Below are 27,013 nucleotides of genomic sequence, written 5' to 3'. Positions count from 1 at the left end.
TCGCCTTTTCACTCCCCAAAACGCGGCTTGAGAACCTCAAAACCCATTTTTACACCCCAAAATCCGGTTCGAAACCCCAAAAACCCATTTTAACACCCCAAAATCCTCCTTCAAACCCCAAAACCCATTTTTACACCCCAAAATCCGGTTCGAAACCCCAAAACCCATTTTAACCCCAAAACCCGCCTTCAAACCCCTAAACCCATTTTAACACCCCAAAATCCAGTTGGAAACCCCAAAACCCCATTTTAACACCCCAAAATCCGCCTTCAAACCCCTAAACCCATTTTTACACCCCAAAATCCAGCTTCGAAACCCCAAAAACCCATTTTAACACCCCAAAATCCAGTTCGAAACCCATTTTAACACCCCAAAATCCAGTTGGGAACCCCAAAAACCCATTTTAGCACCCCAAAATCCGCCTTAAAATCTCCCAAACGCGGTTTTAAACCCCAAAACTCGGCTTGAAATCCTTTTCCCTCCCAAACCCCAGAAATTCTCCCCCTCCCAATGGGGTTCTCTCCCATTTTGGGTTCATTCGGGGCTTTTTTGGGGTTATTTTGGGGTTTATTTGGGGCACTTTTTTGGGTTATTTTGGAGTTCATTTGGGGCTTTTTTGGGGGTTTGTCTGGGGCTTTTTTGGGGGTCCATTTGGGGCTTTTTTGGGGTTTATTTGGGGCTTTTTGGGGGGTCCATTTGGGGCTTTTTTTGAGATTTATTTGGGGCTTTTTTGGGGTTTATGTGGGGCTCTTTTTGGGGTTATTTTGGAGTTTATTTGGGGCTTTCTGTGGTTTATTTGGTGCTGTTTTATAGGTGTATTTGGGGCTTTTTTGCGGTTTATTTGGGACTTTTTTGGGGGTTTATTCGGGGCTTTTTTTGGGGTTTATTTGGGGCTTTTTTGGGGGTTTATTCGGGGCTTTTTTGGGGGGTTCATTTGGGGCTTTTTTTGGGGTACCAGCATTTTAGGACCGGCTCAAATTCCCCCTCCGGTTACAAGCCCGCTCTCAGAGCTTCTAAAAACCCCCAAAAATTTGAATTTTAAACCATTTTTTTCCCCCCCGTTTTAGAGGGAGATCTTCCAGGAGAGGGAACTAAAAAATAATAATTAAACCCATAAAAAATGCCCGCAGCTCCAGAGCCCGGCGTTCACATCGCCCATAAAAACCGCGCTTGAAGCCGCGCTGACACTTTCATTAAAAGTTTTGCCCCAAAACGCCGTAAAAAAGTACAAAAAACCCAAAAAATCCAAAAAACCACGGGATTGGGAACGGGGAAAAATTCCGGGATTGCGGCTGGGAGTGGCGACGTTTGATTTGTTTGGATTTCGCGTTTTATTTCCACTTTTATTGGGATTAAAAAACCTCATCCCGCCATTCCTGCGACGTTTATTTGTGTTCCCAGCCGCCCCGATCCCCTGTAAAAAATGGGGGGAAATGGGATTTCGTGGGATTTTATGGGATTTTTTTTATGGGAACGGGGAGGACAAAGCCAAAGGAAAAGGGTGGGGAAGCCCCAAATTCACGGGAATTATTTGGGGGCGGCCGCGAGCTCCGAGAATTCCCAAAAAAAAAATCCCAAAAAATTCCCCCCAAAAAAACCCCCCAAAAATTCCCCAAAATTCCCGGGATTTTTTCTCTTTAGGAATTTTCACCAGCGGGGCTCTTCCCTCTTAAAAATCAAATTTTTCCCCCATTTTCCCCCCGATGGCTGCGGAATCTGGGGATATTTGGATTTTCAGCCGCTGCCCCGCTCCCCCAGGGAGGTTTTCCCCATTTTCCCATTTTTTCCCAATTTTCCCACTTTTCCCCCAATTTTCCCACTTTTTTCCCAATTTTCCCACTTTTCCCCCAATTTCCCCACTTTTCCCCCTGGACTTCGGCGGAAAAAACCCAACCGAGGGTGGGTGGGAGAGAAATAAATGGAATTGAACTGGGGAGAGCAGGAGCACCTTGGGGGCGGCTTTGGGGTGAAATTCTCAATATTTGGGGGCGAAATTCCCATTATTGGGGTTGGATTTGTAATTTGGGGGTGAAATCCCCATTATTTAGGGGCGAAATCCTCTTTTTTTTTGGGGTGGATTTCTCATTTTATTTCGAATTTTTATCTCAGGGACTGAAGCGAACCCAAAGCAGCCGTCGAGTCTTTTCCTGCTCCTGAAATTTCCCTTTTCCCCCTTAAATTTCCTGCTGTATTTGGGACAAACCTCCCTAAAATCTTCTCCTTTTATTGGGAATTTTCATCCCCTTTCAAACCAATCCCGGCTGGGACCAATTCCGGCCCAAATTCCCATTTTTTATTCAATCCCACCCCAAATTCCCACGTTTTATTCCGTCCCATCCCAAATTCCCACGTTTTATTCCGTCCCATCCCAAATTCCCACGTTTTATTCCGTCCCATCCCAAATTCCCATTTTTTATTCAATCCCACCCCAAATTCCCATTCCAAAAACGCTGGAAATGACAAGAATGTAAAAAATAAGAATAAAAACCCGAATTTCCCGATTTTTTTTCCAGGGGGAAGGTTCAGAATTCCCAGCCCAGGTGAAATCCCGATTTATTTATCCCGAATTTCTTTATCCCGAATTATTTATCCCGAATTATCTGGGGGAATTTCGGAGACCCCCGGCCCCGCAGCAAATTCAGATTTTTCCCCTTCCCGAACGATTTTTAAAATTCAAATCCCCATTTTTTTATTAAATTTGGCCAATTCCTGGGCAAACCCTCCCAATATCCGGCCGCGCTCCGAAATTTCGATTTTTTTGGGGATAAATTCCAGCGGGACGGGGCTCACAGAGGGTTCCGGGCACGAGACAAACGACTTTAATCAAAATTCGCTTTTTTTCCTCTCTTTTTAATTTGAATTCGGGACCGGGCGCGGGCGGCGCCGCCATCGATTGGCGATAAATCGACAATAAATTGACAATAAAGCCGCGCATGAAAAATTCAACAGCGGGATAAATATTTCAGAGAAAAAGGGCGAGTTTGGAATATTGATCAGACGGAGACTAAATTCCTTTATTTTCCTGCAGAAACCGCGAAATCCGCATCGAAATTCATTCAAAATACCATTTAAAAATCATTAAAAATATAATTTAAAAATCCATTTTTAAAATTTTATTTTAAAACCATCTGAAATTTATTTTAAACTCATTTAAAAATTCACTTATAATTCAGTTTAAATTCATATAAAAATTCATTCATAAGTAATATTAAGGTCATTTAAAAATGATTTAAAATTGATGGAAACTCCGGGCCTGCTCCGCGTTCGAAGTTGGGAAATTGGCGCGCTCCGGATCGGGGATTTTTTTCCATAAAAATCACGCGGGGAACGATAATTAGCGTTTGTTAGGGGCTCGTTAATTAGCGCTAATTCCCGCGGCCGGCGGGGATTTGTAATTTCGCTGAATTTCCGTTTATTGGGGAAAAAATTCCCCCTGAAACCGCCGAGGATTTTATGGGGCCGCCTGAAGGTTCACCAGGCATGGAATAATAATAATAAATTAAATTAATCAGAGTGATTAAAAATTGATAAAAATGGGAATTTCCGGCCCTTGGAGCGGGAGGGAAAATGGGGGAAAAAAGGGGGGAAAAGGGAAAAATGGGGTGGGGAAAAGGGGGAGGGGGGAGGAAATAAAGGGGAAAAAGTGGGAAAAAAAGGGAAAATGAGGGGGAAAGGGAAGGGAGAAAAAGGGAATGAAAAAAGGGAAGGGAAAAGAGGGGAAAAAGAAGAAAAAGAAAAGAGCGAAAAGGGAGGGGAAAGATAAAAAAGGAGCGAGGAAGTGAAAGGGAAAAAGTGGAGAAAGAGGAAGAAAAAGGGGGGACAAAAAAACTGGAAAAAAGGGAAGAAAAGGAGAAAAAGGGGAAAAGAGAAAAAAGTAGCAAAAAGAGGAGAAGGAAGGAAAAGGGGAAGAAAAATGAAGGAAAAGAACAAGAAAGAGGAAAAAGGGGAAAAAAACAAAAATAAAATTGGAAGGAAAAGCGAAAGAGCGAAAAGAGAAGAAGAGAAAGGGGGAAAAGGGAAAAACCAAGAAAAAATTGAAGAAAACGAAAAAGAGCGAGAAAAGAGACAGAGAGATAAAAAAAGAGCAAAAAGGGGGAAAGAGGGGGGGAAAAAAAGAGCAAGAAAGGGGGAAAGAGGAAAAATAGAAATAAAAAATTGGAAGGAAAAGAGAAAGAGCGAGGGGAGAGAAGAAAAAAGAGTGAGAAAGGGGAAAAAAAGAGAGGAAAAAAGGAAAAAATCTGAAGAAACAGAAAAAGAGTGAGAGGAGAGACGGAGAGGGGAAAAAAAGAGCAAAAAGGGGGAAGGAAAGGGAAGGAAAGAAGGGGATAAAGAGGGGGAAAGGGCGAGAAAGGGGGAAAAGAGTAAGAAAGGGGGAAAGAGGGAAAAATGGGAAGAAAAAGAGAAAGAGCAAGAAAGGTGGAAAGAGGAGAAAATGGGAGGAAAAATAGAAAGAAAAAGAGGGAGAAATGGGGAAAGATGAAAACTGGGAGGAAAAAGAGAAAGAAAAAGAGCGAGAAAGGAGGAAGGAGGAGAAAATGAGGAGAAAAATGGGAAGAAAAAGAGCGAGAAAGGGGGGAAGATGAAAAATGGGAAGAAAAAGAGAAACAAAAAGAGCGAGAAATGGGGAAAGATGAAAACTGGGAGGAAAAAGAGAAAGAAAAAGAGCGAGAGAGGGGGAAAGGGAAAACTGGGAGGAAAAAGAGCGAGGAAGGGGGAAGGAGGAGAAAAAGAGAAACAAAAAAAAAAAGCGAGAAAGGGGGGAAGATGAAAACTGGGAGGAAAAAGAGCAACGAGAAGCGCGAGAGGAGGAGGAGGAGGAGGAGAAGGAGGAGGAGGAGGAGGAGGAGGAGGAGGGCGATAAGAGCCTCGGGAAAGGAGGGGATCCGACCCCCCGGCGCCCGCCGAGCGGGGCCGAGCGGGGCCGCGGAAGGAGCGCGGTGCCGGTGCCGGTGCCGCTACCGGTGCCGCTGCCGGTGCCGCTGCCGGTGCTCGGGCCCGGCTCTTACCCTGGCGCGGCGCCGCCAATTTCTGCGGTTCGCGATTGAATTGAATTCAATTCCCGCTCCGCGGGCATCACGTGGAGCGGCTGAGGCGGAGCGCCCGTCACCCGAGCCTCCCCAAAAATCCCCTTTCCTCTTTCTTTTCTTTTTTTTTTTTTTTTTTTTTTAATTTATTATTATTCCGCCCTCCGCGCTGCTTCGCCCCCCCTCCTCCTCAAAAACCAAAAAAAAAAAAAAAAAAGGGACAGAGAGAGAGACCCTTAAAAAAAAAAAAAAAAAACACACCAAAAAAAAAAAAAAAAAACCAAAAACGAGGAGCCCGAGGAGCGCGGCCGAATATAAAATAACAAATCCCCCCTCCCCAAAAAAAAAAGCCCCGAGCGGAGCGAGCGAGCGGCGGGGCCAGCCATGTTCAACTCCGTCAGCCTGGGCACCTTCTGCCCCTCGCAGGCGCGCAAGGAGCGCGGCCCCGGCGGCCCCGGCGGCCCCGGCGACTTCGCGGAGCGCGGCGCGAACCTGTGCGTGCCCGGCTGCGCCTACTACGTGCCCGAGCTGCCCGCGGTGCCGCCGTTCGCGCCGGGCCGGCAGCTGCCGTACCCGTACCCCGCCGTGCCCCGCGAGGTGCCCTACGCGCTGGAGCCCGCCCCGAAGTGGCCGCCCCCGCGCGGGAATTACGCGGCGTGGAGCTCCGCCGAGGAGCTGCTGCACCGCGAGTGCGTGCCGGCCGCCGAGGTGCTGATGAAGAGCGAGGGCTACCACCATCACCATCATCACCATCACCATCACCAGCAGCAGCAGCAGCAGCAGCAGCAGCAGCAGCACCAACCCGCGCCCGCGTTCTACCCCGGCAAGGGCTCGGCGCTGCCGCAGGGCTTCGAGCGCTTCCTGGAGAGCGGCGCGGCCGAGAGCGCGGACGGCGGGAGGAGCGCGGGGGGAAACGCGCACGACGAGGAGGAGGAGGAGGAGGAGGAGGAGGAGGAGGAGGAGAACGCCAAGCCCGGCTCGGGCGCGGCGGGCGCGGCGGCCAAGGAGGGAGCCAAGAGCGGCGCGCAGGGTGCGTGAAAGCGGCTTTGGCGCGGGGATGACCCGGGTTTGGCGCGGGGATGACCCGGGCTCAGGGTGGGTGAAACCGGGCTTAACGCGGGGAGAAACCGAGTCTAACGCGGGGATAAACCGAGTCTAACGCGGGGATAAACCGAGTCTAACGCGGGGATAAACCGAGTCTAACGCGGGGAGAAACCGAGTCTAACGCGGGGAGAAACCGAGTCTAACGCGGGGAGAAACCGAGTCCAACGCGGGGAGAAACCGAGTCTAACGCGGGGAGAAACCGAGTCCAACGCGGGGAGAAACCGAGTCCAACGCGGGGGTTAACGGCTTTAACGCCGGGAGCTCACGGTAGGTATAGAGCCAAGATTAACGCGGCGGGTTCGGAGGAGGTGAAACCGAGTTCAGGCTGGGTGAAACCGAGTTTAACGCGGGGATAAACCGAGTTTAACGCGGGCAGCTCAGGGTAGGTAGAGCCGGGTTTAGCGCGGGGGGTTCAGAGCGGGTTAAACCGATTTTAACGCGGGGCAGCTCAGGGTAGAGCCGGGTTTAACCCGGGGCAGCTCAGAGGCGGTAGAGCCGAGCTCAGAGTGGGATAAACCGAGCTAAAAGCAGATAGAGCCGAGTTTAACCCGGGGCAGCTCCGAGCGCGTTAAACGGAGTTTAACGCCGTGGAGCTCGGAGAAGATAAAGCCGAATTTAACGCAAAAAGCCCAGAATGGGTAGAGCCGGGTTTAACGGCGGGAGTTCAGAGCAAACGGAGCCGAGTTTAAGGCAGGAAAGCCCAGAAAATGTTAAACCGGGTTTAACCCAAGACATCCAGAGCAGACAGACCCGAGGTTATCGGTGTGGGCTCAGAGCAAACGCAGCCGAGTCTAAGGCAGGAAAACCCAGATTAGGTTAAACCGGGTTTATCGGTGTGAGCTCAGAGCAAACGGAGCCGAGTTTAAGGCAGGAAAACCCAGATTAGGTTAAACCGGGTTTATCGGTGTGGGCTCAGAGCAAACGGAGCCGAGTTTAACCCGGGGCGCCCCAGCCCGGCCGCGCTTTGCCGAGCCGCGTTTTTATGAGCACTTTTATAAGCGCGGCCGCGGTTTTACGAGAAGGCTCCGCAGCCGCTTTCTTCTTTCTCTCCCTTTTTGGTTTTGTTTTTTTTTTTTTTTTTTACGATGTCGGCAAAAAAAAAAAAAAAAAATAAAAGGGAGGGGGAAAAAATAATCAAAAAAAGCGGCGAGAGAACAGGAAAAAAAAAAAAAAAAAAGGAACGCGCCGCTTCCCCCCCGCTCCCGGCTCTCCTTAATTCATTTCTAATCAAACCTCGCCGCGAAGCCCCTGTGCCCCGGCCGGGCGAGGGGCGGCCGGGATTTGGGGCAAAAATACGAATTTCCCCGATTTTCCCGGGTTCGTCCTCCCCTCGCAGCCCGGCTTGGTCAGGACAGGATCTCCCTTCGCGCCGCCTCAAAGCGGATTTTAAATTCCATTTAAAATTCCATTTAAAATTCCATTTTTATTTTATTTTATTTTATTTTATTTTATTTTATTTGGTTTAGTTTGGTTTGGTTTCCCGCTCCCCGCGCATCCGGGAATCCAGGAAGGTTTTGGGGCGGATTTGGGGCATTTTTGGGGATGTTTTGCCTTTTGGGGTGGATTCTTGGTCTATTCTGCCTATTGATATTTGTTGGGGGCTTTTTTATCTTTTGCGATTTTTGAGGGGGGGCTCTTTTCCCTTTCGGGACGGTTTTTTGAGCTGCTCTGGCTTTAGGGATATTTTTCGGGGTTATTTTCCCTTTCGGGATTATTACGGGAGGATGTTCTGCCTTTTGCGCTATTTTTTGGGGCTGTTTTCCCTTTTGGGATGATTTTTGGGGCTGCTTTCCTTATTGGGATTTTTTTGGGGGGCTGTTTTCCCTTTTGGTTTTTTTTCCGGCTCTTTTCCCAATTGTGATTTTTTGGTGCTGTTTCCCCACTTAGGATTTTTTTGCTGTTTTCCCTTTTAGGATTTTTTGGGGGCCGTTTTCCCCATTGGGATTTTTTTCCTGTTTTTGGGATTTTTTTTTTTTTTTTTTTGCTGTTTTCCCTTTTAGGATATTTTGGTGCCGTTTCCCCATTTGTGATTTTGTTTTTTGCTGTTTTCCCTTTCAGGATTTTTTTGGGGGGGCGTTTTCGCTATTGGGATTTTTTTTGCTGTTTCCCCATTTGTGATTTTTTTTTGTTTTGTTTTGTTTTTTGCCGTTTTCCCCATCTGGGATTTTTCCGGGCCCGTTTTCCCTCTGGGCGCCTCCTCGCATCCCGAATTCCCCCCGGGCTCCCCTCGCGTGCGCGGCGAGGGCTGGAATTGATGAAAAGCTCGTGCGGCGCCGATAAGGCCGGGCTGAGCCGGGCCGGGCTGAGCCGGGCTCGGCCTCGGACCCCAAACACCCAAAGAAACCCCAAAAACCCCAAAAACCCCAAAGAAACCCCAAAGAAACTCGCCAGACCCGGCTCTGCTCAAATAACCCCAAATAAACCCCAAAGAAACCCCAAAAACCCCAAAGAAACCCCAAAACCCCCAAAGAAACCTACCAGACCAGGCTCTGCTCAAGTAACCCCAAATAAACCCAAAGAAAACCCAAATAAACCCCAAAAACCCCAAAGAAACCCACCAGACCCGGCTCTGCTCAAATAACCCCAAATAACCCCAAATAAACCCCAAATAAACCCCCAGACCCGGCTCTGCTCTCAAAAACCCCAAATAAACCCCAAAAAAACCCAAACAAACCCCAAATAAACCGAGCCTAAAACCCACGAACCCGCCTCTACTCACAAAAACCCAAATAAACCCCAAAAAACCCAAATAAACCCACCAGACCCGGCTCTGCTCAAATAACCCCAAAAAAACCCAAATAAACACAAAAAAAACCCCCAAATAAACCTCAAAAACCCCAAATAAACACCAAAAAACCCAAATTAAACCCCCCAGACCCGGCTCTGCTCAAATAACCCCCCAAAAAGCCAAATAAACCCCAAAAACCCCAAATAAACCCCAAAAACCCCAAATAAACCCCCCAGACCCGGCCTGGCTCCCAAAAACCCCAAATAAACCCAAAACCCCCCAGATAAACCCAAAAGCCCCCCGATAAATCTCCGGCCCCGGCTCTGCTCCCCAAATCCCCAAATAAACCCCAAATTAACCCTAAACCCCCCAAATAAACCCAAAACGCCCTAAATAAAGCCCAAATAAACCCAAATCCCCAAATAAACCCCAAATAAACCCAAAACGCCCCAAATAAACCCCAAATAAACCCAAAATCCCCCAAATAAACTCCAAATAAATTCCCGGCCCCAGCTCTGCTCCCCAAATCCCCAAATAAACCCCAAATAAACCCAAACCGCCCCAAATAAACCCAAAACGCCCCAAATAAACCCCAAATAAACCCAAAACCCCCAAATAAACCCAAAAGGCCCCAAATAAACCCCAAATAAACAGAAAACCCCCCAACTAAACCCCAAATAAACCCCAAACCCCCCAAATAAACCCCAAATCCCCAAATAAACCCCAAATAAACCCCAAACGCCCCAGATAAACGCCCGGCCCCGGCTGTGGTCCCCAAACCCCAAATAAACCCCAAATAAACCCAAATCCCCAGATAAACCCCAAATAAACCCCAAACCCCCAAACGCCCCCAAACGCCCCCGATGAATCCCGGCCCCGGCTGCGCCCCCCAAATCCCCAAATTAACCCCAGATAAACCCCAAACGCCCCCAAACGCCCCAGATGAATCCTGGCCCTGGCTGTGCTCCCCAAATCCCCAAATAAACCCCAAATAAACCCCAAATAAACCCCAAACCCCCAAATAAACCCCAAACGCCCCCAAACGCCCCAGATGAATCCCGGCCCCGGCTGCGCTCCACAAATTAACCCGAAATAAACCCCAAATAAACCCCAAATAAACCCAAACGCCCCCGATGAATCCCGGCCCCAGCTGTGCTCCCCAAATAAACCCCAAATAAACCCAAAACGCCCCAAATAAACCCCAAATAAACCCAAAACCCCCAAATAAACCCCAAACGCCCCAGATGAAGGCCCGGCCCCAGCTGTGCTCCCCAAATTAACCCCAAATAAACCCCAAACGCCCCCAAACGCCCCAGATGAATCCCGGCCCCGGCTGTGCTCCCCAAATCCCCAAATAAACCCCAAATAAACCCAAAATGTCCCAAATAAACCCCAAATAAACCCAAACCCCCCAAACGCGCCCGATGAATCCCGGCCCCGGCTGTGCTCCCCAAATCCCCAAATAAACCCCAAATAAACCCAAAATGTCCCAAATAAACCCCAAATAAACCCAAACCCCCCAAACGCCCCAAACGCCCCCGATGAATCCCGGCCCCGGCTGCGCCCCCCAAATAAACCCCAAATTAACCCCAAATAAACCCAAAACCCCCAAATAAACCCCAAATAAACCCAAACCCCCCAAACGCCCCAAACGCCCCAAACGCCCCCGATGAATCCCAGCCGGAGGAGTCCCCAAAGGCGCCCGGGCCGCGCCCTCCCAGGAGCCCCGACCGCAGCCGCGCCCTCCCCTTCCGTCGCTTCTTGGGGTCCTGGATCATTTCGGGGATTTTTGGTCACTTTTGGGACACTTGTTCCCTTTAGGGCAGTTACTCCTTTGCAGCTTGTTTATTATTTCAGGGTATTTATTCCGTTTTGGGAGTGTCCGTTAATTTTTGGCGTGTTTATTCCTTTTGGGGTCATTTGTGCCCTTTTGGGGTCATTTATTTCCTTTTGGGGCATCTATTCATTTGTGGGGCATTTATTCCTTTTAGGGTGATTATTCCTTTTGAGGTTGTTTATTATTTCAGGACATTTATTCATTTTTTGGGGTATATATTGATTTTTGGGGGATTTATTTCCTTTGGGGCATCTATTCATTTTTGGGGTATCCATTCCTTTTAGGGCAATTATTCCTATTGGGATTATTGGTTATTTCAGGATATTTATTCTTTTTCTGGAGTATTTATTCATTTTTTGGAGTATTTATTCCTTTTGGGATATTTATTCCCTTTGGGGTATTTACTCTTTTAAAGGTCATTTATTCCTTTTGGGGTTAATTGTTCCTTTTCGGGTTATTTATTCTTGATTCCTTTTGGGGTTTTCCGTCCTTTTTGGGATTATTGCTCCTTTCAGGATATTTATTCCTTTTTCGGGCCTCCCATTCCTTGGGTTTTTCCGGATCTTTATCCCATTTTCGGGCTACCCATCCCTCTGTTAATGACGTATTTCCTCAGGCCGTTTATCCCATTTTCGGGCCACCCACCCCTTTCTTAGTTCCTTATTTCTCAGTATATTTATCCCATTTTCGGTCCTCCCATCCCTTTCTAAATAACTTATTTTTTCACTATATTTATCCCATTTTCTGGCCACCTATTCCTTTTTTTATCACTTATTTTTTCGATATATTTGCCTCTTTATCTGGCTACTCACCCCTTTTTAAATTATCAATTTTCCCACGCTATTTATCCCATTTTTGGCCCACTCACCCCTTTAATAATTCAATTTTCCCCAGTATATTTACCCCATTTGCAGCCCAGCCAAGCCTTTAATAATTCCATTTTCCCCACGTTATTTAGGACATTTTTGGCCCTTTCACCCCTTTAATAATTCCATTTTTCCCAGTATATCTAACCCATTTTCAGCCCACCACCTCCAATTTCCCTTTAATTTCACCCCAAATTTCCCTTTTATCCCATTCCAAATTTCCCTTTAATTCCACCCCAAATCTCCCTTTTATTTCACCCCAAAATCCCTTTTATTCCACCTCACATTTCCCTTGTCTCTCACCCCACATTTCCCTTTTACCTCACCCAAAATCCCTTTAATTCCGCCCAAATATTTCCCTTTTCTCTCACCCAAAATCCCTTTAATTTCACCCTAAAATCCCTTCTATATCAGCCCAAATTTCCCTTTAATTTCACCCCAAATTCCCCTTTTACCTCGGCCAAAATCCCTTTTATCCCACCCCAATTTCCCCATTTCCCTTACCCCAATTTCCGTTTTACCTCACACCAATATTTCCCATTTACCTCACCCCAAATCTCCCTTTTTCTGTCACTCAAAACCCCTTTAATTCCACCCAAACATTTCCCTTTTTTCCCACTCCAAAATCCCCCTAATTCCACCCAAATTTCCCCATTGCCTCACCCAAACATTTCCCTTTTTTCCCACTCCAAAATCCCCCTAATTCCACCCAAATTTCCCCATTGCCTCACCCAAACATTTCCCTTTTTTCCCACCCAAATTTCCCCATTGCCTCACCCAAACATTTCCCTTTTTTCCCCACCCCAAAATCCCTCTAATTGCCCCCAAATTTCCCCATTACCTCACCCAAACATTTCCCTTTTTCCCACCCAAATTTCCCCATTGCCTCACCCAAACATTTCCCTTTTTTCCCACCCAAATTTCCCCATTGCCTCACCCAAACATTTCCCTTTTTTCCCACCCCAAAATCCCTCTAATTGCCCCCAAATTTCCCTATTACCTCACCCAAACATTTCCCTTTTTCCCACCCAAATTTCCCCATTACCCCACCCAAACATTTCCCTTTTTTCCCACCCAAATTTCCCCATTGCCTCACCCAAACATTTCCCTTTTTTCCCACCCAAATTTCCCCATTGCCTCACCCAAACATTTCCCTTTTTTCCCACCCCAAAATCCCCCTAATTGCCCCCAAATTTCCCCGTTGCCTCACCCAAAATTTCCCTTTTTCCCGCCCCAAACCGCTCTAACTGTCCCCAAACGCGTTGCAGGCGCTCCGCGGGCGCGGAAGAAGCGCTGCCCGTACTCCAAGTTCCAGATCCGCGAGCTGGAGCGCGAGTTCTTCTTCAACGTCTACATCAACAAGGAGAAGCGGCTGCAGCTGGCGCGGCTGCTGAACCTCAGCGACCGCCAGGTCAAGATCTGGTTCCAGAACCGCCGCATGAAGGAGAAAAAGCTCAGCCGGGACCGCCTGCAGTTCTTCTCGGGGAACCCCTTGTTGTGAAATCCGAAATTACCCCGAAATCACCCCAAAAACAGCCCCAAACCCAGCCCAGAACCGCCTGCAGTTCTTCTCGGGGAACCCCTTGTTGTGAACCCCAAAATATCCCGAAATCACCCCAAAAACTGCCCAGAACCGCCTGCAGTTCTTCTCGGGGAACCCCTTGTTGTGAACCCCGAAATTACCCCGAAATCACCCCAAAAACAGCCCCAAACCCAACCCAGAACCGCCTGCAGTTCTTCTCGGGGAACCCCTTGTTGTGAACCCCAAAATATCCCGAAATCACCCCAAAAACAGCCCCAAACCCAACCCAGAACCGCCTGCAGTTCTTCTCGGGGAACCCCTTGTTGTGAACCCCGAAATATCCCGAAATCACCCCAAAACCAACCCAGAACCGCCTGCAGTTCTTCTCGGGGAGCCCCTTGTTGTGAACCCCGGAATATCCCGAAATCACCCCAAAAACATCCCAGAACCGCCTGCAGTTCTTCTCGGGGAACCCCTTGTTGTGAACCCCGAAATTACCCCGAAATCACCCCAAAAACAGCCCCAAAACCAACCCAGAACCGCCTGCAGTTCTTCTCGGGGAGCCCCTTGTTGTGAACCCCGAAACAACCCCAAATAACCCCGAAATCGCCCCAAAACCGACCCCAAAGAACCCCAAAACAGCCCCAGAAGCGCCGCGGCCTCGCGGGGGACAGCGACCGCCTCGGAGCTGAGCAGTTCCCCTTTCATTCTGATTTTTTCTGATTTTATTTTGATTTTTTTCTGATTGTTCCTGATTCTATTCCGATTTTTTTTCTGATTATTTTTTCTGATTATTTTCTGATTTTTTTTTCTGAATTTTTTTTTCTCATTTTTTCTGTTTTTTTTTTTTTTTTTTTTTCTGATTTTTATGTATATTTTTTTCCTAATTTTTTCCCTGATTTTCCCTATTTATTTCTGGGTTTTTCTCCGATTTTTTTTCTGCTTTATTTCTGTTTTGTTCTTTTTTTTTTCTGTTTTTTTTTTCATTGTTTTATAATTGTTTTCTGATTTTTTCCTATTTATTTCTGGTTTTTGCTATTCTTTCCCCTGGGTTTTTAATGTGGGGTTTTTTTAGATTGTTTTCTGATTTTATTTTCTGATTTTACCGATTTTTCTGATTTTTTCCTTATTTTTCCCTATGCTCCCTGATTTTCCGTGATTTTATTTCTTATTCTCCTTATTTCTCCTTATTTTTCCATGCTTTCCCCTATTTTTCCTGTTTTTTTCCTGATTTTCCCCCTTAATTCAAGGACTTGAACTCCATGGACTTTATTTAATTTTATTTTTCCCTTTGGTTTTTTTTGCCCCCCTGGACAGTTTGTGATTCCTTTTTTTATATATATATATATAATTATTATTATATTATTTTTTATTTTATTCTCCTTCAGGCACACGGGAATTTCAACCCAAGCAGCCCGGAAATTGCCACCCCCAAAAACCCCCAAATTTGGGGGCCAAAAAGGAGCATTTCCCCCAAACCCCCAAACGCAGCATCCCTGGGGGAGAACGGCCAGGAAAATCCATTTTTGGGGCAGGAAAATCCCATTTTTGGGGTGGTAAATCCCATTTTTGGGGCAGGAAAATCCCATTTTTGTGGCGGGAAATCCCATTTTTGTGGCGGGAAATCCCATTTTTGGGGTGGTAAATCCCATTTTTGGGGCAGGAAAATCCCATTTTTGTGGCGGGAAATCCCATTTTTGGGGCGCGAGCCCCAGCTGCAGCGCTGCGCACACCAAGCCGGGCGCGGCTCCGTTTTGTGTTTTGCTTTTATTCCCATTTTCCTTCTCGGAGGAGGAGCGGAAGAAGCGAGGAAAGCTCGGGAAAAGGTGAAAAAGCTGAAAACCGGGAATTTGTGTGAATTTGTGTGAATTTGTGCGGATTTGTGCGGATTTGTGCGGATTTTGCGGATTTGTGCGTGCGTGCGGAGGGAGGCGCGGAATAAAGAGCTCTCGGCCCGTTCTCCGTCGGGTTTATTTGACATTTCAGCGCCTTTCCCCCAAAGCCGCCCGGCCGAAATCGGGAATTTCCTCCGCAGCCGGCCCCAACCCCAACCCCAACCCCAACGCTTTCTGGGGGGCCCGCTCTGCTTTTATTCCTCTTGATTTTTATACTTATTTTTCCATTTTTTATGTATTTTATTGTAATTTTTTATTATTTTTGTGTTTATTTTCTATATTTTATTTTATTTTATTCTTATTTTAATTTATTTTTGTTTTCATTTTATTTTTATTTATATACTTTTAAACATTATTTTTATTTTCATCATCTTTATTTTTAAAATTATTCTTATTCCCATTCCTATTATTATTGTCATTTTGTTATTCCTATTCCCATTATCCTTATTATTATTATTTTCTTACCTTTATTCTTATATTTTATTACTCCTAGCTTTATTCTTGTTCCTATTCCTATTCTTACTGTTATTTTTATATTTTATTATTCCTATCCTTACTCCAATTCCTATCCTTCTTCTTATTATTAATATTTTATTCTTATTTTCCTATTCTTGCTACTGCTTTTAGTATTTTATTATCATTCTTAGTCTATTATTATTATTATTATTATTATTATTATTATTATTCCTCCTATTTTTGCCCCAACTCTCCCACTCCTCCCCCATTTTAAATTATTACCCCTCACAATTAAAATAAATTTTTTTAAAATTAATTTTATTTTTTAGCCCTTTCCAGGACCTCGCTGTCTTTGAAAAAAAAAAAAGAAAAATTCAAGATACCCCAAAATAATCCAAAAATACCCCCTAAAAATACCCCCCAAAAAATTTCCAAAATACCCCCTAAAAATTCAAAATACCCCAAAATAATCCCAAAATACCCACTAAAAACACCCCCCAAAAAATTCCAAATATCCCCCAAAAATTCCAAAATACCCCCTAAAAAATCAAAATCCCCCAAAATGCCCCAAACTGCCCCAAAAGAGGCCAAAAGGGGGAAAAGCCGCGGGGCGTTCGGGGCCCAACGGCAAAGTCAAGTTGTGCGCGCAGCAAGTTCACAGGCAACGCTTCGCCTTCGCGCTTTTTGCCTTTTGCCTTTTTCTTTTTCCCTTTCCCCTTTTTCCCTTTTCCCTTTTCCCTTTTTCCCTTTTCCCTTTTCCCTTTTCCCTTTTCCTTTTTCCCTTTCCCCTTTTTCCCTTTTCCCTTTTTCCCTTTTTCCCTTTTTCCCTTTTTCCCTTTCCCCTTTTTTCCCTTTTCCCTTTTCCCTTTTTCCCTTTTTCCCTTTTCCCTTTTCCCTTTTTCCCTTTTTCCTTTTTCCTTTTTCCCTTTTCCCTTTTCCCTTTTTCCCTTTTTCCCTTTTTCCTTTTTCCCTTTTTCCTTTTTCCCTTTTTCCCTTTTCCCTTTTCCTTTTTCCCTTTTCCCTTTTCCCTTTTCCCTTTTCCCTTTTTCCCTTTTCCCTTTTCGTTGTTTTTTGTGCGCCCAGGGCGGTTTGGGCTCGGAATCGCCAATTCCGGCCCCGCCGCGCTTTTATGGACTCAGGGGTGGAGGTGGGGGGAAAAGCGAGAAAAACCCAAAAATTCCGATTTTTTCCGTTCATTCGGCGCTCCCGGAGCGTCCCCGGCTCCTTTCAGGACCCGCAGTAAAGGGGGAAAAACAACAAAAAAACCCCAAAAAACCCCAAAAATTCCGATTTATTCCGTTCATTCGGCGCTCCCGGAGCGTCCCCGGCTCCTTTCAGGACCCGCAGTAAAGGGGGAAAAACAACAAAAAAAACCCAAAAAACCCCAAAAATTCCGATTTATTCCGTTCATTCGGCGCTCCCGGAGCGTCCCCGGCTCCTTTCAGGGCCGCCGTAAAGGGGGAAAAACAACAAAAAACCCCCAAAAAAGCCCAAAAATGCGCTTTGATGGGGCCGCGTTTTATGGGGGGAAAATACGGAGGAAAAACCACAGAAATGCGGCGGGTGCGGGCCCGCGGCAATTAAATCGCAATTAAATCCTAATTAAATCCAAATAAAACCCAAATTAAATCCGGGCGAGAGCTGCGAGGGAGAGGCCTGGGCTGGTTCTGATTAAAACGGGGAAAAAAGGAATTTTATTTCTCTTCATTCCTCTTTATTCCTCTTTATTTCTCTTTGTTTTTGTCTTCATTCCTCTTTATTCTTCTTTATTTCTCTTTGTTTTTGTCTCCATTCCTCTTTATTCTTCTTTATTTCTCTTTATTTCTGCTATTTTTATTTTTTCTCCTTTTTTTTTTTTTTTTTTTTTTTTTTTTTTTTTTTTTTTTCTATTTTATTTCCCTTTGTTTCCCTTCGGTTTTGCTGCTTCTGCTGGGCCCGAAAAATTGGAAAAAAAAAAAATCAAATTTTTTTTTTGGGAAGGGAAAATGGAAACAAACACAAAGATCAGAGGCGGCTTCGCGGCCTGGGGGAAAATACCCCCCCCAAAAAAAAAAAAAAGAAAAAAAGAAGCAAAATAAAGCAAAAAAAATTTAAAAAACCAAAAGAACCAGTTTGAAAGATGGTAAAGAAGGTAGAAGGAGAGGATAAAAATTGAATAAATAAAGGTAAGGAAAACAAAGATAAATGCGGTTCTAAAAGCCGAATTAAAGCCAAAAAAAAAAAAAAGAGGAGGAAGGGTAAAAACAAAAAAGGTGTTTTTAAGAAGGAAAAAAAACCCCTCAAAATATGAATCAAAACGAGCCAAAAAAAAAAAAGGGGAGGGGAAAAATAAAATTAAAAAGGGTTAAAAATAGAAAAAAAAGCAAAATGAAACCCAAATAAAATTTAAAAATAAATGGGAGTAAAGGGGGAAGAGGCCGAAGTGGGGATTCCGCGCGCGAGCGGCGGCACAAAGGGCCCGTCTAGACACCGTAATTAGCGCGGCGCGTTAATTGCCCCGGCCCGGCCGCTTCCGCACTAAAGCCGCCCCGAGCACGATTTCACTTCATTTACTTCTGCATTTGTTTATTTTGCATTGATTTACCTCGGCATTTATTTACTTTTGCCCTTTTAGTCACGTTTTCCCCATTTCCCCCCCTTTTATTTCCATTTTTCCCCATTTCCCCCCCTTTTATTTCCATTTTCCCCCCATTTCCCCCCCTTTTATTCCGATTTTTTCCCCAAATTTTCCCCTTTTGTTTCCATTTTCCCCCTCTTATTTTAATTTTTTCCATTTCCCCCCCTTTATTCTAATTTTTGCCCGTTTTCCCCCTTTTATTCCATTTTTTTCTTTTATTTCAATTTTCTGCATTTTCCTGCTTCTATTCCCATTTTCTCCCCTTTATTCCCATTTTCCTCCATTTCCTCCCCTTTATTTTCACTGTTTCCCATTTTCCCCCTTTTATTCCTCCTTTACTCCCATTTTCCCATTTTTGTTCCCATTTCCCCCCTTTTATTCTAACTTTTCTCAATTTTTCCTTTTATTCCCATTTTCCTCCATTTCCTCCCTTTTATTTATATTTTCCCCTCCATTTTGGGTGTTATTCCCCCTTTTTCTCATTTCTTCCCCTTTTTCCCCATTTTTATTTTCTCCCCTCTCCCTCGCCAGGCCGAATTCAAAGTTGGATTTTATTTTATTTTATTTTATTTTATTTTATTTTATTTTATTTTATTTTATTTTATTTTATTTTATTTGGGGTTTTTTCCCCCAAGGAAAAGGCGCTGGCGGCCATAAAATGAAATTTATGGAGCGTGCAGGGAAAGCTCCTTAAATATTCCAGGGCAAAAAAAAAAGGAAAAAAGGGCAAAAAAAGAGGTGAAAAAAAGGAAAATCGTGATGGGGCCGAGATGCGAATTGAGGCGAGAGTAGAAAAAACCCCCCAAAATTAGAAATATTCGGATTTTCCATCCAAGTCCTGGGGATTTTGGGTGGAAAAAGAGAATTCTGCTGTCTCTGAGCTCCAACCCGCGATGAGGATGAATTAAAAATTGAGGTGAGAGTTGGATAAAATCCCCCCAGAATGAAAATATTCGGATTTTTCTGTAAAATTCGCGGGGTTTTGGGTGGAAAAACGGGAATTTCGGTGCCTTTGAACTTCAGGGAGTCAAGGGCGCCGCCTTCGAGCCCCGCCCGGGCCCAAAACTCCAAAATCCCCAAAACTCCAAAATCCCCAAAATCCCCAAAATCCCAAATCCTCTTTTTCCACCCAAAATCCCCAAATCCTCTTTGTCCTCCCCAAATCCCCAAACCCCCGAAACCCAAATCCCCAAAATCCCCAAACTCCCAATCCCCAAATTCGCTTTTCCCACCCAAAATCCCCAAACCCCCAAATCCCCAAATCCCCAAATCCCCTTTTTCCACCCCGAATCCCCAAATCCCCAAATCCCCGAATCCCCAAATCCTCTTTTTCCACCCAAAATCCCCAAATCCTCTTTTTCCTCCCCAAACCCCCAAACCCCCAAATCCCCTTTTTCCCCCCCAAATCCCCAAATTGGCTTTTCCCACCCCAAACCCCGAATCCCCTTTCCCACCCCAAACCCCAAATCCCCTTTTCCCACCCCAAACCCCGAACCCCAAATCCCCTTTTCCCACCCCGAACCCCAAATCCCCTTTCCCCCCCCAAACCCCAAATCCGCTTTTCCCACCCCAAACCCCGCACCCCAAATCCCCTTTTCCCACCCCAAAGCCCGCACCCCAAATCCGCTTTTCCCACCCCAAACCCCGCACCCCAAATCCCCTTTTCCCACCCCAAAGCCCGCACCCCAAATCCGCTTTTCCCACCCCAAACCCCGCACCCCAAATCCCCTTTTCCCACCCCAAACCCCAAATGCCCTTTTCCCCCCAAACCCCGAACCCCTTTTCCCCCCCAAACCCCAAATCCGCTTTTCCCACCCCAAACCCCGCACCCCAAATCCCCTTTTTCCCCCCAAACCCCAAATCCCCTTTTCCCACCCCGAACCCCAAATCCCCTTTTCCCACCCCAAACCCCAAATCCCCTTTTTCCCCCCCGCACCCCAAATCCGCTTTTCCCACCCCAAAGCCCGCACCCCAAATCCCCTTTTCCCACCCCAAAGCCCGCACCCCAAATCCGCTTTTCCCACCCCAAAGCCCGCACCCCAAATCCGCTTTTCCCACCCCGAACCCCGCACCCCCTTTTGCCCCCAACGCCCCCGGGCCGGGCCGGGCCGCGTCCCCCGGGCAGAACCGCGCGATTCCCCCAGGATTGGCAGCAATCGGGATTTCTGCATTTCCCGGCTTTTTTCCTGGTTCTTTGTTTATTTTTATAACTCCCGCCGAGTCCCTTCCTATTTTTGGACATTTTTCCTTTATTTCTATTTTTTGTTATTTTATTTTCAATTTTTAACCTATTTTATTTTCACTTATGTCTCTTATTATTTTTATTTTTTTCTAATTTTATTAGTATTTTTCTTATTTGAAATTCCTACTTGATATTATTTTATTATTTACTATTTATTATTTAAAATATAAATTATTTCTAATTAATATTTAATTACATTTTAATTTTTCTTATTTATTTTTCATTGTTTTCATTATTTTTAATTCCTATTCTTAGTTCCTGCATTTTGAATCCTATTTTTATAGTCGTATTTTTTATTCCTGCTTTTTATTCCCTTTTAATCCCTTTTTTCCAAACTTTTATTCCATTTTTATTCCAATTTTCGCTTCCTTCCTCCTTAATTCCTGTTTTGAACTTCTTTTATTTTATCCTCTTGTTTTTAATTCCTATTCTTATTGCCGCATTTATTTGTCTGCCCAAAAAAATTCTTTTTTCAATAAACACATAGAAAAATAGAAAATAAATAAATAAATCGAGAAATAAACAAATTATTAGAGAAATAAATAAATTAATGGATAAATCTAGAATTAAATGCATAAATATAAAAATAAATAGAGATTTGGCCTCTTGAAAATACAAAAAAACCCCAAAACAGCGCCCTAAAAATCCAAATAAAATAAATATACAGCCCAAATAAATGAAATTTAAGCCCTAAAAAAAGTGCAGAATTAGGGGGAGGCGACGCGGGGATTTTGGGGAGGAAATCGAGGTTTAAAAAGGACAAAAAATCCGAATTTTGGGGCATTTTGGCAGCAAAATGGCGGCGGGGCCGAGGCACAAAACCCCCTCGGGAATGCGGCTGGAAATCCCCCCAAAAAAACCCCAAAAACACCCAAAAAATGCGGATTTTGGGGCGGAAAAAATCCCCCGAAATTGGGATTTCATGGGGGAGGAAAAGCGGCGAAAATCGCGGAAAATTCGGATTTTTATTGGGATTTTTATTCGATTTTTATTGGGATTTTTGCCCCTCCAAGGGGGCCCCGCGGCGCCGTCTGATAAAAAATCAAAAACGGCTGCGAGGGGAGAAAAGGAGGGAGAATTCTCGGAGGGACGGAAAACACCGAAAAATAAATGTTAAAAATTAAATATCTTCGGTGAAAATCCCATTGAATCCGTCAAAGGGTAAAAAATCCCATTACTTCCTTCAAATCTGGCCAAAAATCCGATTTTTTCCACTCAAAAATTCAATTTTTCACCTTTAAGTATTCCAAATAAACTCAATTTTTCCCTTTAAATACTCCAAATGAACTCAATTTTCCCCATCGGATCTTCAAAATAAATTCAATTTTTCCCCTTCAATTCTTCCAAATAAACTCCTTTTATCCCCATCAGAAAATTCGATTTTCCTTCAAATATTAAAAACCTGTCAATTATTCCCTTCAAACCTCTAAAAATTCAATTTTGCCCCTCAAAAATTCAATATTGGCCTTGAAATGTGATATAAAAATGGATTTTTCTTTTCACGCGGGGTTGGAAAGGCCGAAATTGAATTTATTGCCATGGGCCCGCAGCGGATTCCTGAAGTTTGGGGGACAAAGGAGGGAAAATTCCATTTTCCTAAAAAATCCATTTTTTAGGATTTTCCCATTTTCATTGTGCAGCCGGAGCCTCCCGGCCCCATAAACACCGAAATAATCGGAATTTCCAGCAGCTCCCGCCCCATTTCTGCGCCTCCTTCGACAGCCAAAGAAAATCAAATTTTTATTTGTTTCTTCAACCCGAAATCGAGGGCAAAAACCGGAATTAAACGCAAAAAAAATCGGATTTTTTGGGGAATTTTTGTGGTATTATTGGGGACTTTTTTTTGGGCGGATTTTTAAAAAATATTTTTGGGGAGGGTTTGGGATTTTTTGGGGATTTTTTTGCAATTTTTTGGGGTGACTTGAGGGCATTTTAAGGGGATTTTTTAAATGGGGTTCCTTGGGATTTATTTCTTTATTTTGGGGGTTTATTTAGGATTTTTTTAATTATTATTTTTGGGATTTTGGGAGGATTTTCTGGGGTGTTTTGGGGTTTTTTTAGGGGGGATTTTTTTAGGAATTTTCTTTATTATTTTTGGGGCTTTTGGGGGAGATTTTCTGGGGTATTTTGTTTTTTTGTTTTTTTTTTAGGTTTTTTTTTTGGGTGGGATTTTTTGGGGGTGTTTAGGATTTTGGGGGGATTTTGTTTAGGATTTTCTTTATTATTTTTGGGGCTTTATGGGGGGCATTTTTTTGAGGGATTTTAATTTCTTATTTTAAATTTTTTTGGGTGATTATTTTGGGGATCTTTAATTTTGTATTCTAGTTTTTGGTTTGTTTTTTTTTTTTGGTGGGGGGGGGGGGGAATTTTCCGGGATTTTTTTTATTTTTTGCCCTTTTTGTCTGGAATTTTTTAATGTATTTTTTAAAATTTTGGGGGCTTTTTTGGGGGGATTTTTTTTGGGATTTACTTTAAATTTTTTTCTGGGTTCGACGGCAGCGTGGGGGGTAAAACAAACTCGGCAAACGCTTCCAAAGTTGGGGATTTGGGGCTGCAGGAAGGAAATTGTAAATTTTGATGGATTTCTGGCGCTGAGCCTTCGCAGCTCCTCAGCCAACAAATAAAAAAAGGCCTTGAGGCTTTTCCCCTTTTTTTATATTTTTATTTTATTATTTCAAGTTTTTTATTTTTTGGCGTCGCTGGTTTTGTTCTTCTTTCCCCCCCTCGGGCCATAAATCAGAATTATTTCCGGCCCTGGGGGGAAAAAAAAATAAAAATTGGAGGTGATGGTGAAAGGCGAGAACAAGTTCCTGGAAAGGGGGCGAAAATCGGGATAAAATCAAGGGAAAGTGGGTAAAAGTGGGGAGAAAAAGCAGAATAAAACTGGGGAATACTGGGGGGAAAAATCAGAATAAAACTGGGGAATATTGGGGGGAAAAATCAGAATAAAACAGGGGAAATTGGGGAAAAAAAATCAGAATAAAGCGGGGGAATATTGGGGGGAAAATTCAGAATAAAACTGGGGAAATTGGGGGGGGAAATCAGAATAAAATAGGGGAGGAAAAATCAGAATATACCTGGGGAATAGGGGGGGGGGGAAATTCAGAATAAATCAGGGAAATATTGGGAGGAAAAATCAGAATAAAACTGGGAAAATTAGGGGTGAAATTCAGAATAAAATAGGGGAAAAAAATCAGAATAAATCAGGGGAATTTGGGACAGGGGAACGAGAATAAAACAGGAAAATTAGGGGGAAATATCTGAATAAAATATGGAAATTTGGGGGGAAAAAATCCGAATGAAATGGGGGAAATTCGAGGGGGAAAACAGGAATTTAATGCCATTATTAATGGCGCCCATAGGAATCCTAGAATGGCATGTTTGAGGTGAAAAAATCCGAATAAAATGGGGAAATTTGGGTGGAAAATATCGAGGTTATTGTGATTATTGAAGGCGCCCAAAGGCTTCCTAGAAGGGGGAGAAAAAGGAATTTTTGCCATTAAAAATGGGAATAAAATGGGAAAATTCGGGGCAAAAATCCCCAAGGAGCGCTCGGGGAATAATTCCGGTGAAATGATGGCGTGGGGAATAGAAAAGGGGGGAAAGAGGAGCAGGAAAAGGAAAATTTTCATTTTTTGGGGATTTATTGGCCCAAAACCGTCCTGAAGTGACCCCAAATTGGGTTTCGCACTCCAAAGGGAGGAGGAAAAGCGAAATTCCCTTTTTTTTTAGGGTTTGCAGGACCAAAAACCCTGAAATGAGCCCAAAAATTGTCCCCAGTCCCAAGTGGGCGAGGAAAGGGGAAATCCTCAATTTTTAAGGCTTTTTTTGGCAAAAATCCGCCCTGAATTGGCCCAAAAGGGGGAAAATCCTCGTTTTTCCCATTTATTTTGACCCTAAACTGCCCCAAAAATTCTCCCGCATCTCCAAGGGGACGAGGAAGGGAAAAAAAATTCCAAAATTTTCGGGTTTTTTAGCCCAAAAAAGGCCGGGTTGGAATGGCCGAGAGCCCGGGCACGGCAGGGCCGCAATTCCCAGGAAATGGGGAAAAAATGGGGAAAAATAGGGAAAAAATAGGGAAAAAATGGGGGAAAAAAAAATTCCCGATTTTCCTGCGCTCCCTTCTGGGGTTTTGCTGCCGTTTTGGGGATTTTTTCCCATAATTGGAATTTTCCCCTCGGGTCCCACTCGGGCCGATGGATTTGATTCCTCTCCCCTCATTGAAATCGGATTTAATTGGATTCGGGATTATTTGGGGTTTTCAGCAATAAATCGGATTTAATTGGATTCGGGATTATTTGGGGTTTTCAGCAATTTTCCCTCTCCGGGAATTTTCCCTCCCATTTTTTCCCTCCCCCAAAAAAATGAAATCCCGAGTAAATGCCAGTAAATAATTTGATTTTTTTTGTTATTTATTCGCCACTTTGCGTCCCAAATGCGAAACGGCCTTAAAACCTCCCAGAAATGGCAAAATCCGCTCCAAAATCCGCTGTAAATGCAGATTTCTCTTTAAAATTACCTTTTCAGCGCTTTTTCCCCACCAATTTTTGAAGGAGTTTTGCTCCGGGTATTCCTGCACGAAGGAGAAAATTCAAATTATTGAAATCCGTCAAACCGGGATGAGAAAAGGGAAAAAAATGGGGAAAGCTCTGAGATAGAGAGAAAAAAAATGGGGAAAAAATTGAATTTATTGTCCAGGCTGAGAACGCGGGGAGAAATTTCGGTGTCCCAAAAACGCGCGGAAATTCTGGGGCAAAATGAAAATAAAAAATGGAAAATAAAAAGGAAAATATAAATCAAACTGACGGGGAAAAAGGAAATAAAATTAAATGGGGGGGGGGGGGGAATATGAAACCAGAGGGGAAAAAATTAATTTGAAGGAGGGGGAAATAAAATAAAAATGAAAACGGCGGGAAAAAATAAAATAAAAAGGGGAAAAATGAAAATAAAAATGAAAACGGCGGGAAAAAATAAAATTGAAGGGGGGAAATGAAAATTAAAATGAAACAGAGGGAAAAATTTAAATTAAAGGGGGAAAAGTGAAAATAAAAATGAAAGAGAGGGGAAAAATAAAATTTAAGGGGGAAAAGTTAAAAAATAAACAGGCGGGAAAAAAATAAAATTAAAGGGGTAAAAATTAAAATAAATAATAAACCAGAGGGGGGAAAATTAAAATAAAAAATAAATAGGCGGGAAAAAATAAAGAGGGAAAAAATTAAAATAAATAATAAAGCAGAGGTAAAAAACCTAAGATTAAATGGGATTGGAGGGTGAAAAAAGCGGAATAAAATGAAAATCCGGCGCTGGGCTGGAATTTCATCGCCCGTGGATGAAAGTTTGGGAAAGAGGAGGCGGAATTTGCCCGGATCCCATAAAAAGCAGCGATTCCCGAATTGAGGCCATAAAGCCGCAATTCGCTTTTTTCCCCTTTTTTGGTTTTTTTAAATCTTTTTTTCTTTTTTCCGAACCGAGGGAACCAAACGGCGCCGGGGCTTTTGGGCCGAAAACTCGGGATTTTGGTGCATTTGATGGGGGAGAATCCTTGGGATAAAATCGGGATTTTGGTGCATTTGATGGGGGAGAATCCTTGGGATAAAATCGGGATTTCGGTGCATTTGATGGGGGAGAATCCTTGGGATAAAATCGGGGTTTTGGTGCATTTGATGGGGGAGAATCCTTGGGATAAAATCGGGATTTTGGTGCATTTGATGGGGGAGCGGAACCGGGCGGGGATTTGGGGGAATCTCTGGGAAATCTCCGGGCGAAGTTTCCCAAGGAAGGCCCGGAACGTGCCCCGGAATTGCCCTGAACCGTCACAAATCGCCCCAAACGGTCAAGTTCCACTTTGCTTTAATCTCCTTTTTGTTTCTCCTTTCCCTGCATTTTATTTTCCCCCTTTGTCCTTTCCTTTTTATTATCATTTTCCCCTATTTTTTCCTGTTCTCCCGCGCTTTTTGTTGCTGTGTTTTGGGGTTTCGGGGTTTTTTTGGGTTATTTAATGAACTTTGCGTTTTCTTTTTGTTTCCCTTGGAAGTGACTCTGAACCCGCCTCTTTCTGCCCCGTCATGATCTTGAATTCCCGGCTTTTTTCCCTTTCCCCCCCCCCCCCATTTATTCCCCGTTTTCCCAATCCCCAAACGCTGCAAAAACCCAATTTTGGAGCAATAAATAAAATAAAGTTGGAGGCCACCGCCAAAAACCCCAATTCCGGCGGGTTTGGGCATCAAAATTTCGCTGGGAGATGAAAAATTCCCCAAAAAAATCCCAACTTGAGGAGCCTCGGTGGGAGGAGAAAAAAGTGCAAAAAGGCAAAAATCAGGGAGAAAAAAAAATTAACTTAAATCCGCAATTCGCTGCAGAAAGCAATGAAAACTCCGTTTGAAAACTGCAGGGAAAGAATGAAAATTAAATTAAACTAAATTAAATTAAATTAAATTAAAGCCCGCCACAACCCGGAGAGTTTCGCTTTAAAAATAAATTTTTTTCCCGAGTATTTTCGGCTGGATCGGAGAATTCCCGGAGCAAAAAGGCAGCGGCGCTTGGGCTCTCCAAATTCCGCTTTTTTGCCCCAATTCCGCCTTTTTTCCCCGTCTCTGGTGGGATTTCCCCCCCTTCCCCCCGGTGCGGTTTTATCCCAGAAATTCCAGACTTCGGGGAATGAGGGCGGATAATTAAAAAAAGCTGCTCGGGCCGGGCGAGGGGAGGCGAAGCTGCAGCGCGGC

At 44.2% G+C, this 27,013-nt stretch overlaps 1 protein-coding gene across 1 annotated transcript; it reads left to right on the top strand.

The window, feature by feature from the left end:
• Positions 1-5,408: 5,408 nt before the first annotated feature.
• Positions 5,409-13,060, top strand: HOXC11 (homeobox C11). Its single transcript, XM_058822015.1, has 2 exons — positions 5,409-6,054; positions 12,828-13,060. Exons 1-2 carry the CDS (start codon positions 5,409-5,411, stop codon positions 13,058-13,060), a joined length of 879 nt encoding a protein of 292 aa, XP_058677998.1.
• The last annotated feature ends 13,953 nt before the right edge of the window (positions 13,061-27,013 follow it).

Source organism: Ammospiza caudacuta, chromosome 31 (assembly GCF_027887145.1).
Source record: "Ammospiza caudacuta isolate bAmmCau1 chromosome 31, bAmmCau1.pri, whole genome shotgun sequence".
NCBI lineage: Eukaryota > Metazoa > Chordata > Aves > Passeriformes > Passerellidae > Ammospiza > Ammospiza caudacuta.
This window is presented reverse-complemented; position numbering and strand designations above follow the sequence as displayed.